Consider the following 13,410-nt stretch of genomic DNA (forward strand, 5'->3'; position numbering starts at 1 on the left):
ACTGCTTAGCATTGTTTATCCCGCTGGCACATTTTCTGGACACCTCCTACTCTTAAAAACATGTTTTATTCCAGTCAATGTGATTCAATAAATATGCAAATTACTCTGTGATGTCATCTGTGGCGTCATCTGGTGTCACACAACTTTTCCTTGAATAAGGATCAACTGAGGAAAAAGTATGGTTAGTTTTCCGATAGCTGATGGAATGAAAACTCTGTTAAAGGTGAACGTGAGTTTGGCTGGCTCAGATCAATTCTCAGCACAAGTGTGTGAAAACTGCCATTACACAAGCTGCCTGTGTGCTGACGAGAGCCAGACCTTCTCCTGGACCATCACACCACTGGTTCTGGGTACGTCAAACCTTTCAACTTAAAGTTCATAGAAAATGCTGAAATGGAAATGTAAACCTTCTCAAATTATATAGTTAAATATTAAATAGTTTAAAATAGCTTCTGCTCTGTTCCACAGCTGTCTCCTGACATTTACAAACAGCACACGAAAACCAGACATAAGATACATTCTAATTTCTAACCTTTACATTATCACAAGGTCATCACTTCACCGTCAATGGAAAATGCAGATTAAATATTATAAACTCATCAAAGTGTAACTTCAAACACAATTTTTTAGAGAGATTTTGGGGCTCACGATTGGCCTGGTAATAACAAAAAATCTAAACATTTTTCAGATTATATTTATAATAGAAACAATTTCATGCTCCCTGCTTGATCTTTTTCCTGAACTTTAAAGACCAAAATATAAATTGGGAACCTTCCTTAGTTACGTTTAGTTAGTTTGAATTTCTAGGGGTGCCAATAATTGTGAAACATGTGTAGTACTTTTGTTTTTTGTTTTTCTCAGATGTTCAGCATGAGCTAATAAACCATGTATGTATGTATGTATATATATATATATATATATATATATATATATATTCTTTAAAAAAACTTTTTTTTTTAACCTTTACCAAGGGTGTTAATCGTAGAGCTGTCTGATGCATCATGTATTATACCTAACTAATAAGCAATAGTGGGTTCTCCAGTTTTAGAGTATAATTAGTGATTTCAAGTGTGTGTGTGTGTGTGTGTGTGTGTGTGTGTGTGTGTGTGTGTGTGTGTGTGTGTGTTATAGGGGAGGTAAGCATCAATGTGACGGCGGAGGCTGTGCGATCATCGACTCGGTGTGGGGCAAGTGCGGTTACTGTACCACAGAAAGGACGCATTGACATGGTCATTAAAACACTGCAAGTGAAGGTGATTACATTATTATTACTACTTGCCATCTTTATGTAGAGCAACAATTCTTTTTTCAGATCCTCAGAGAGTTCTTTGCCATGAGGTGCCATGTTGAACTTCCAGTGACCAGTATGAGGGAGTATGAGAGCGATGACACCAAATTTAACACACCTGCTCCCCATTCACACCTGAGACCTTGTAACACTAACAAGTCACATGACACCGGGGAGGGAAAATGGCTAATTTTAACATTTTCACTTAGGGGTGTACTCACTTTTGTTGCCAGCGGTTTAGACATTAATGGCTGTGTGTTGAGTTATTTTGAGGGGACAGTAAATTTACACTGTTACACAAGCTGTACTTTCACTACATTACATTGTAGCAAAGTGTCATTTCTTCAGTGTTGTCACATGAAAAGTTATAATCACATATTTACAAAAATGTGAGGGGTGTACTCACTTTTGTGAGATAATGTAATTGATGCTGATCCCTGATTTTGTTTTTTGTTTTTAACGGCTTAAAGACAAGGGCTTAAAGTTGGTGCTATTGAAAAACTCTCAACTCAAGGAACGTCATTAAACTTCATAATGGTTCATCATATTCATAATATACTGTATAATAAATATTAAGTCCATATATTTTAACTTAAGTTGTTGCTCTTAATACAGCTCTTTGACTGATGATGTAATTGTGATTAATGATTGGATTATTATTCTGTTGCCATTTTCAGGCTGAGGGAACAAAACTATGTAAAAGTTACAATGAACTTCTCTGTCCAGGTCAGACTCACTTCATTCCTTCACCTTATTTATAACGTTTAACCATCTGATTCATATTATCATTGGTGTTTTAGAATTGTTCACTGATCATTTAGTGCATCATTACAGACCAGTTTATGATTTCATTGCTCAGAAATACATGGATTATTTGGTGTAGGGTTCACTACTCAGGAGGAGGCATGCGGTTAATTCTATACGGTTACATTTATATGATATTTATGTCAAATTAATCAAAGAATGCTTGCACAGGATGTGATCCAAACATACTGATGACAGTTTAAGGGTCTTGTTTAAGAACTAAACACTGGGTTTATGCAGTTATACCACATGTTTTCCCCTTGGCTTTTGTTTTGGTAGATGGTATTGTTCAGACGACCGTCTCACTGATTCTGCCTGTGGTGTTCGTGCAAGGTTCAGCCATGGCCTCAGTCTCTGTCCTGGGTGAGTTGAAGAACTGTTTCTATTTCATCAGTTTGGACCATTATTAGTAGCATTTGAGTAAAACTTACAGCATCAAAGCAAGTTAATCAATGAGGCAAATAATGTGTGAAGAATATATTACAATAGAGATCAATTTAACATCTCAAAATACAAAAAAACAACAAATTTTCGTCTGATTCTCCATCAAAATTAGAGATCATTAAAGATCAAAATTCTTGTGCTTTTTATAAACTTCCATCAAAATCCTTTCTTGGAACGAGACTTTATTATGGTGAAGGGGCTTGTGTACTCCAGTGAAAATCATGGATATGTCACCAGGAGCTTAATGCTCTCAGAATGGCCACCCTGATAAAGAGAGATCCTAATTAACCCCATGAAAGGTACGTTTGAAAAGAATGTGTGTCCTGCCATGGTTATGATTTCTTGGACCCAGCCTTACAGCCATGCTTAGAGGTGGTGTCTGCAGCCAAGAGTCTGGTGACCAGACCATTTACATTTACATTCACTCATTTGGCAGAAACTTTTATCCAAAGTGACTTACAAATAAGGAAATACAAGCAAAGTGAAATGTCAAGCAGAGGACTATACAAGTAGTGATACCATACAAGATTTTTAATTAAGTTCTAGAGAAGCAAAATGTGCAGAGTAGAGGTGTAAGAGCCAGTGTAAGTGTTATATATATATATATATATATATATATATATATATATATATATATATATATATATATATATATATATATATATATATATCTGTAAAAGACATTTAAAAGATGCAGTAAAAGATGTTTAATAGAGAGAGACAGGCAGACAAATCCAAATCATGATACAAGAGCGTGGTCAAAACAGGCAATGGGTCAAGCGATCTACAAACAGGCATAAACTGGGCAAGGCTAGAAACCAAAACAAGAAACGAGAAACAAACTCAATAAACATGAATCAAACCGAGAAACGAGGAACAACCACTTGGTAATGAGAATACACCCAATACTAGGCCAAGTCATGAGGTTCAAAAAGTCTCTTATATACTGTGGAGTGAGTGAGTGTGAAATTGATAACAGGTATATGTGATTAGAATTCCGGAGAAGGTGAACGTGTGTGTAGGAAGTGTAGTCCATGGCGGCCATGTTTTTAGGCCGCAGTGCAGGATGGGAAATGTAGTCACTGGTTTGCTGTGATATGACACAAATAACCATCGACCTTTTTATAACAAAAGTATTAAACATAGTAAATATACTAAAATAGTATGTTAAACTAAACGTTAAAATAAAATAATAAGTCAAGCAGAAACACAGTGCTATCTTTAGTAACACCCACTTTTCACAGTCTAATCAAAAGTAAAGTGAAGAACTGCATTATTTCACAAACAAATATCCAATTGTATTTAGAAAGAAAAATACACTGTGATTTCCACTGCACATTGCCTTTAAATAATCTTTTCGGTGCAGGAGATCTGATGGGCCGAGCTCTACAGAACCTGGCGAGTCTCCTGGCGATGCCGTACGGCTGTGGAGAGCAAAACATGCTGCGCTTCGCCCCCAATATCTTCATCCTGCTGTACCTGGAGAGCACCAACCAGCTCACGCCCCAGATCAGGAGCATGGCCATGACCTACCTTGTGAGCGGTGAGGACTTTGAGTGTTTCAAATGAGACCTTTTTACATCCACCTACTCTACCATTTCTCCTTAAAGTGTCCCTTTTGCTAATCCTTTTTTCAATGGAAAGAAGTACATACAAATAGTTTGAGATATTTTTCCTTAAATTTGATAGTTTATTGTTGATGACTGTACTAGTCTTGTGTTCGTCCAATTCATGTCTCTCTCTATTCCCCTCCCAGACTTAGATAGTGGGTGGGAATAGCTACATTTAAATTACAAAAATACATGTACATTGCATTAACATCACACAACTCCTTTTTTGTCTCATTTCCTGTAAAGGATATCAGAGAGAACTGACCTACAAACACACTGATGGATCTTACAGTGCTTTTGGGATGAGTGATCCATCAGGCAACACATGGTGAGTCTCATAGAATGCAGCTGTAAAAAATGGTGAAACTGAACAAGTAAAGACTGCCCCCCCCATTTCACAGCAATTCTGGACAAACAGAAAAACTAGTGGTCATGTAAATAATAACGTGTCATTTTGTTATAGTAAAATGATCAATATCAGTGCAGTGTGATGAAGCGGATTTACTCTTACCACCCTGAAGAGGTTTATTCCTCTTATACCACAAAAATGCAAACATTTACAATTTTCTTAACTATTAATATATATGAATGACACATCATGCTTTTTTTTTAATCAATTTATGTTGCATTTAATGTTGTGGAACGCCTACTAAAGTTCCTGATCTCACTGTTATATTGGCTATAAATGGTTGTCTGACTGTTACAAAGCACTGACACTGGAGACTCCTTCCATAAACAATACATATGTATTCAGTTGTAATGAATCTGATGTTTATATTTTTATAACAATTTATATATATATATATATATATATATATGCATTTAAGTTGACGTCTGAAACACAAATGAGTCCTGCAATGTTTTCTACATTCCAAATAATATTGTTTTTTTGATTTCAGACTACAGACCTGATCATGTTTGTGTTCTCAGGTTGACGGCGTTTGTGATGAAGTCTTTCGGAAGTGCCAAGCGATACATCTTTGTAGATCAGGTGTTTGTAGATCAGGCGAAGGCCTGGCTCGGTCAGCAGCAGCAGGCTAATGGATGCTTTGCCTCAGTGGGACAACTCTTCCACACTGACATGAAGGTCAGGAGACCAGTCTGAGTCCAATAACACATGCTGTTAGAAGACAATAATTAACAGCAGGTGGTGTGATGAAATAGAGTTAGTGCTACAACCTTAATGTTGATTATTTTCCTCTAACAGCATGTCCTGGAGTGTTTTATTCTTCTTATAACACTGCTGTGTTCCAACAATTACATTATTTTTTTGTATTTATTTGACACTTTATATGTTTATAGTTACAGTTAATGTTCGTTAAACAACATTTTGACTTACACAGCTTGTCGTTTTACCGAGAATCCACAAAAAAGTAAACTCTTTTTGTTGACTGTTACAAAGTGCTGACACTAGAGACTCCTTCCATAAATGTTACATAAACGTCCTTTAGAGATTACACACATTTTTAAAAATCCATTTATGTAGATCATCCACAATAAGTGCCTGTGAAGCTGTTACCATAGAAACGATATCAGATTAGAATGAGTGCATTAATATAAACTGTCACGTTTTGTAGGCAGAGACAGAAGAAAGAGCAGGTAGGCAGATATATTAATAATCCAAAGGGGTAAGGCAAAATCCTTGGTCGATAAACAGGCAGGGTCGGGCAATCAGTCAACAAGTCAACTGAATGTTTACTTCTCAAAGTCAGATTGTTTGACAAAGTCCTTAAATACTGCGTATCCTCTGTGTGTAACATTGGTTTCCAGTGTGTGTAGTTAGTACTTCGGCAATGGCAAGCATGTGCATGTGTGGAAAGTGTAGTCCTCAGTGGCCAGGTTTGTAGTTAGTGGTGTCTCTGGGGAAACAGAGTTGCTGGTTGACTGTGATATGACGTAAACCTGCGATTTACAGCTGCACTAATGTCAGAATCTACCAGTGCTGTGATATAAACTATATTTAATTGTTGGTCTGAAGAATTACAGTAATAATCTCTTTCTGTCTCTCTCACTCTCTCAGGGAGGAGTGAATGATGAGGTAACCCTCTCGGCATACGTCGCAGCTGCAATGCTGGAGCTCAATTATACAATTGCAGTGAGTAAACTGTTTCACTGATTAACTCTTTCATACAAACAAATTCTGTGAATTTTGGATCATTATAAATGGCAATGTAAAGATACACAATAATGATAAACGTACACTACAACACATATGGAACAAGTGGTGATTTCTTCTTATTTTTTAATTGATGTAAAAATATTTTACAATGAATCAGTTTTTCTAACAAAACGTCTGTGGTATGCATGTAACCCTGTTCCCTGAGAAGGGAATGAGACGTTGCGTTTAGCATAACACTATGGGAGCACCTCTTGTGCGCGACCGTCATCTGAAGCTTGTGTAAAATCATTCCAATTTATAGGCCTGCCATGATCAGGTGATATGGCAATTAAATACATCGTGTGATATAAATATGGCACCTGTGAACCGAACCATCAGCCTCTATTATCTGAAGGGAAGAGGCAATTCACAGGCCCGCCTGGTATGACAAAGCTACGCAACGTCTCGTTCCCTTCTCAGGGTTACATGCGGAACCCAGACATTCCCTTTCAAAGGGAGATTTGACGTTGCGTTTAGCATAACACTATGGGAACGAGAATACCCACTCTGTCATACCGAGGGTACACCCTGTTCAAAAGACCCAAGCCCGAGGGTCACTGAAAGACACTCGAGCCTGGAGTGGAATGAATATCCAGACTGTAATAATGAATGAATATGTGTGACGTAGACCATCTTGCAGCAGCACACACATACCACTTTGGACAAAGCTTTCGTGGACGCGAGCGCCCTAGTGGAATGAGTCCTTATGCCCAGAGGGGTAGTGAGACCGCTTCCACTATAAAATTAGAGATGCACAGCTTTGACACAGCATCACCTCTACTGTCGCTGCCAAAGTAGACCAGCAACTGCTCCAACTTATGCCACTGGCCGGAGAGGTGGATGTAAGTACAGAGAGCTCTTACTGGACACAGCAGGTGCTTTCTCTCTTGTTCCGGTGTGGGGAATGGAGGAGAGCAGAAAGCCTGCAAATGCATAGGGTGGGCAGCCAATGTAGGCATAGGATAAAGGAAGGCCTTGACCAATCCAGGAGCAAAGTCAAGGCAGGAAGGGGCAACAAAGAGAGCTTGTAGATCTCCCACTCGCTTGAGAGATGTCAGAGCCAGCAGAAGAGCTACCTTCAGACTCAGAAGCTTCTCAGAGGCTGACTCTAAGGGCTCAAATGGGGCCGCTGACAGACCTTGCAGGACCACAGAAAGGTCCCAGGAAGGTATGCACAGTCTACAGTAGATCCCTGGGGATCAGAATCTCCAAAAGAGTGCCATCTAGCAGGGTTAGAAGTTGTGGGAGCAGAGCGATGGGGGTGAAGTGTTCAGATGTGACCTCTGCCAAATGTGCAAGATGGCGTCCGGCCCTAATTGTGTGGGAGGAGTGAGGGTGAACCACAGCGGGCAGTGTGTTGTCTCCTCGGAGCATATGCATGCAGTGTCGCTTGGCCAAACCTTGCCATATGCACTCCACCACTTGTGGATGGAGCCACCAATTCCTGGACCTCAGCCCCTGCCTCAACAGGATGTCTGCCCAAATATTCCCAGAATGTAAATTGCACTCACTGACAAACTTTCCTTCTGCCCAGAGAAGAAATAGTTTTGCCGGCCTGAACAGGGGGCAGGGACACAATCCTCCCTGGTAGTCAATATATGAGACCACCAGTGTGTTGTCTGTAAAAACATGGTGACCTCTCAATTGAGGAAGAAGGAATTTCAGTGCTAGAATTATGGCAAACATTTCTAGGCAATTTATATGTCGCTCCAGATGATGGCCGCACCAGAGACCATGATCTGGACAGCTGTCTAAGACCGCGCTCCAGCCCGTGAGGGAGGAGTCTGTCATTACCATCTTGAGCTAAGGAGACACCCGTAGAGTGTGACCCAGGGCTAGACACCGGGGACACTCAAATTCTCAGAGCATGTAGGCATCGCCGCATGACACTGATTATACTCAGATGTTTCATACTTAGACGAAACCCCCAACCGCTGAACAGTCTCCTGTGCAATAGGCCCATAAGCGCCAATAGTCTCCAATTTATTTTGCTCAGTGTTGATAGGATTGACTCTACGCATGTTGGGGATAGAAATGCCCTCATCATAGTAGAATCCTTATATCCACTAGAAAAGTTACCCACTGCACTGGGGAAAGCATACTTTTCTGAGGTTCAACCTGAGCCTCAAGCTCTTCATGTGGGTGAGCGAGAACAACATCTTGATGTTGAACTGCCAGTTCCCTGGATCATGCTGATCTGGAGTCAGAATGAAGCCAGAATGACATCCATGCACTTAAAAGCTAGCGATATTTCTATGTGGAATTATGTAGCTTTTAGATCTATCGTCACAAACCAGTCCTCAAACTGAGTCTGTAGAACGATAAGTTTGGACATCAGCATCTTGAACCTGTATGTCCGAAGAGTACAGTTTGGATCATGCAAATCTAAAACTGGCTGCATGCTGCATATTTTTTCGGACCAGGAAATAATGGCTGTAAAATCCTCCCTTCCTCAGGGAACAGGGCACATGTTCTATGGCCCTTTTGTCCAAGAGGGATCTTACTTCCCTCACTAATGTCGGGCTATGGTCTGTGCTGAATACTGTGGTGGGCACACCTCTGAACCAGGCGCTCAAGCTCTAAACTGGACCCGGTAACTCTTTTCTATGGTAGACAGAACCCATGGAGACACATTTGGAAGTAGTTTCTATGCTGTCAGGTGGTCTTTTAGTGATCTTAACTATTCCACATTCTATTGGAGGGAAAGCATCAGATTTTCATTGCCCTGTGACAGCTCGCTGACCAGAGTACTCTGAAAACTTGGGACCGCCTTGGCTAGGGGAGGCCCTACAGTAGCACTGGGGGCTAACTTCCCTTACAACCTCATGTCCCCTGATACGTCCCTCCATGGCCACTCAGGACCTCCCTTCTTTGGCTGCTTGGCCTTTATGACCATTCTCAGTTCAGGCCTAATAGCAGGCCTTGACTGTGGCTGCCTGGTTCCCCTGGCTGTCCGCAGGGGTTGGCAGGCCACCATACTTGCCTTCTGGGTCTCCCACGCACTAGTGCTGGCCTGGGCTCCACTCGTGGATGCCCGGGTGAACCCAACACAACAGGGAAGAAACTGGCTGAATGCCACCTTATGTTGAGCTCACTCAGCAGGTCTGCTTGGTAGGCCTGCAACACTGTCATTGACTGCAGTGACTCAGAAGCAAGACTACTACCGCATAGGCCTTGCACACCAATGCCATGGTTGCCTTACACGGTGGCTTGGATGGCAAAGCCGGCCCCCATAATTACCTGCTGTTGATGGAGAGAGGTAGCTTGCAAGTGCCTCCTCCACTTTCAGCATAGCTAAATAGCCATACCATTCATTCCCCACAATGGCCGAATAATCCAACATTGTGGGGTTATAAATATGGATTATGCATGGTTTTCCTCCAGAAGCCTGATATTTTGTCATGCACTTCTGGAAGAAAGGGGAGTTTTCTGCAGTGTGAGGAATTTACTTTCACTGGGGAGAAAAAGGCTCATCCAGCCTTAGCAATCACTTCAAACGGGGCTTTTAATCACTTCTCTTTATATGCTGCTCTTAGTTTTTAGTACACCCTTCTGGCTCCTCGGAGTCAGAGAGGAATTATTACTATTATTTTTGCGTGTGTGTGTGTGGTTCTTTTTTCCCCCTTTTGGCTTTTTATAGCAGAAGGACGCACACTCCAAAATCCCATGGAGAGCCAAACCCAGAAGACAGAGCAAGAGATAGAGCAGTGCTTGCCTCCGGCTCCTCTTCCGGATCCATAAGAGATCCCCCGAACCTGAGATGGCTAGCTGCCTCGGCAGCAGCTGGCCCAGATCTGCGAGGCTCTGAAAGCCCACTCGCTTCGGCTTCAAAGCAGAGCGCGAGTTGCAAGCCGAGCTGCTTAATGTAGGCATTACCATGCGCTGCCATCGCATGCTACATCCCAAGACACTTCACCCAGAAAGTGTACACTATTCCCCGTGATGTTTTTCTCTCTCGCTCATTTCTTTTTTCTTCTCTTTTTGTTTAAAGGGATAGAAAAGTTCTGAGATTTTGAGAAAAGATAGCGAGTAAATTAAGCGTCTTGTTTCTTTACACAAACAACTGACATGCAGTCTTTCACTGAAGATAATAAAGGCTGATGGTGCGGTTCACAGGTGCCATATTTATATCATCCAACGCAGTTAATTGCCACGTCACCTGATCATGGCAGGCCTGATGATTTTTCACAAGCTTGAGATGCCGGTCATGCATGAGAGGCGCTCCCATAGTGTTATGCTAAATGCATTGTCGAAGTTCCCTTTGAAAGGGAACATATTCATTATTGCTTAGTTTAAAGTTTTGTATTTAAGGTGTTTGCTAAAATAATAAACCACCACTTTGAGTTGATTGAGTAGATGACTGTATGTATAATGTACAAAAAAAAACAAATGTAGATTGAACACCTTGTTTGAGAATGTCTTATTGTAAACAAAACAAAGAAATTTACAATGCAGTCTTTGATAAATAGATATTTATATGTGCATTTTGTGGTGCAAACAAGGGCGTAACCATGGTATGGACATTAGGGGGGGTCCAAGCGCTAACGTTGTAGGGTACTGTGGACATCGTGTGGGCAGATGTATTCTCTGCAAACGAAATGCTTTGCAACTTTCCTCACTTTCACTCAAATTTATAACAGTCTGTCACAACGTGAGGGATCACAACAAACTCGGCAGGAGGATGTGCAAGTGAATGTAACGTTAATGGTCAAAAACTTGAACTGACGTTAGCCCAGATATTTAGGTATCTAGTTACTTATTGTCTGAATAAAAGCTTGTATGCTTTGCTGCACTTTTCTACACTTGGCTGCTGTCTCTATTTCTTACAGACTGAGCTGATAATATATGCATATGGCGCAACCAAGTGTACAATTGGAGGGGACACACATAGATTTTTCTTAACAAACAGAAATATATTAAAAAGGAATAGACATAAATAAATATAATAGATGAAGAAAAGACAGATCCATTGGCAGGGTTCATTAAAGCGGGACATATAGAAAATATTTTCTCCTGTATATTAGGAGGGACAGATTGGTATTTCCTCAACATTGGGGAGGACACGACCCCACCAAAGAGTGCGTGGTTACGCCCATGGGTGCAAAGATGATGATTTGTCTCTCTTGGTTGGATCATGATATACACATGTTAATATGCATACGACAGGATCCTGTGGTGAACAGGAGTCTCATGTGCCTGAGGAATGCGTACACACAGGTTAACTCCACCTATGCCAAGGCTCTCCTTTTCTACACCTTCACTCTAGCTGGAGATCAGGGCATGAGGAACACACTCATGTTAAACCTGGATTCAAAGGCCATAGTCTCAGGTTTGATGCTCCAAGTCTGTCTGTCTATCAAAATGCCACACAAAAAAAACTGAAGAACGTTCTCCAACAGCTGACACAGTATGCTGTACATGTGTAGGCCAATATATAATAATGGTATAACATAATGACACTGTCTATATCTGTATCTGCTTAGTGGTCTGAATAACTATCTAGACTGGAACTTCTTCCCCTCCTCATTTTCTTCCCAATTTGGTCACCCAATTCTCACCCAGCATCCAGCCTTCCCCTATCATAAGACATATATTAAGCAGAGAGGGTGAAGGCTAACACATTCTTCCAACATGTGAAGCTAACCAGCTGCAACTGTTGTTCATGCTGCGTAACAGGGCTGTTTAACACACTCAGAGGAATGTGCTATCGACCCTCTTCTTCATACACAAGCTCACAGGCACCAACAGCCATTTAGTGCTGTTGTGATTGACATGGGAATGAGTATACCATCTCTCCTACCCAGAAATCATTCAAATGGAACTGTACACTGTACAAACACATCCTCCCTTTTCAAATTCTTTTCCTTGGACAACCTTGAGTCAATGGCTTCAGTATTTTTCTAATATCTCCTTCAGGGGGCGGGAGGTACTGGAGCAGAGTGGATAGTGGGTCTGTGACGGACTCTTTGGAGGTGGAGATTACCTCGTATGTGCTTCTGGCTCTGATGTCTGGACCCCAACTCTCCGGGTTTGGTCTGGGTTACAGCGCCAGCATCATCCGTTGGCTTTCTCAGCAGCAGAACGCCTTCGGGGGCTTCAGGTCTACACAGGTACAAACCTTCAACACATCAGTTTCATAATTTACAGTTTGCTTGGCTTTTCAACCTTTATATATGTACATACATACATGTATGTGTATATGGGCAGCTGTGGCTTAGGTGGTAGGGAAGGTTGTCCACTAATCATAGGGTTGGCGGTTCGATTCCCGGCCCACGTCACTCCACATGCCTAAGTGTCCTTGGTTAAGACACTGAACCCCATGTTGCTCCGGATGGCAGGTTAGTACCTTGCATGGCAGCTCTGCTACCAGTGGTGTGTGAGTGTACAGCGCTTTTATCCAAAGTGTTTTAAACTGTGTCTCATTCACCCATTCACACACACCCACACACAGACACACACACACACACACACACACACACTCAAAGAAAAAAATATATAGAGAGGCATATGTAGAACTTTTATGATATTACAACTGTTGGAAAATACAAATGAACCTTTTTTTATTGTATCACGTTATACCGTGTCTTCCAGTTGCAGTTGACACTTCAATGATTTGATACCGCTCCCCCACAGTTATATAGGCTGTCTTTTATTAGACTGCTTTCACTTTAAGACCTAATGCACAGATCCAATTTACTGTATTGACGCACCTCTGATTTTTCCCCATTACACATGTTACACATGATGTGGACTCGACTGTACTCTGAAAAATTTCAGAGTCCAAAATGCCCGAGTTCATGTCAAGTTTGAGTACAGATTTACCCGAGTGCGAGACATGCCCGAGTTTGTTCATAATTGGACTCTAGTTCAGATCAAGTACCTCTAACTTTGACTCTACTTTACTTATTAATATTTGTATCATAAATTATAAATAAAATAAAGCTTCTTCTTCTTCTTCTTCTTCTTCTTCTTCTTCTTCTTCTTATTATTATTATTATTATTATTATTATTATTATTATTATTATAGAAGCACACATCTGGATGCTACTCACAAAATTAAAACTTGTACTTGGGTAAAACAGCACCAGTATGAATAGAGTTTGATC

The 13,410-nt window shown here is 41.0% G+C and overlaps 1 protein-coding gene across 1 annotated transcript in view; it reads left to right on the top strand.

Annotated features, from left to right (window-relative positions):
• Window positions 1-13,410, top strand: part of LOC108265155 (alpha-2-macroglobulin-like protein 1) — a 38,872-nt gene that overhangs the window by 18,377 nt on the left and 7,085 nt on the right. The window contains exons 22-31 of the mRNA XM_053680553.1: window positions 224-350; window positions 1,132-1,253; window positions 1,966-2,014; window positions 2,372-2,455; window positions 3,903-4,079; window positions 4,393-4,474; window positions 5,077-5,233; window positions 6,167-6,241; window positions 11,471-11,633; window positions 12,221-12,414. Coding sequence (XP_053536528.1) covers window positions 224-350; window positions 1,132-1,253; window positions 1,966-2,014; window positions 2,372-2,455; window positions 3,903-4,079; window positions 4,393-4,474; window positions 5,077-5,233; window positions 6,167-6,241; window positions 11,471-11,633; window positions 12,221-12,414 — 1,230 coding nt within the window. The remainder of the gene's footprint in view (window positions 1-223; window positions 351-1,131; window positions 1,254-1,965; window positions 2,015-2,371; window positions 2,456-3,902; window positions 4,080-4,392; window positions 4,475-5,076; window positions 5,234-6,166; window positions 6,242-11,470; window positions 11,634-12,220; window positions 12,415-13,410) is intronic.

This window comes from Ictalurus punctatus, chromosome 5 (genome assembly GCF_001660625.3).
Source record: "Ictalurus punctatus breed USDA103 chromosome 5, Coco_2.0, whole genome shotgun sequence".
NCBI classification, from domain to species: Eukaryota; Metazoa; Chordata; class Actinopteri; order Siluriformes; family Ictaluridae; genus Ictalurus; species Ictalurus punctatus.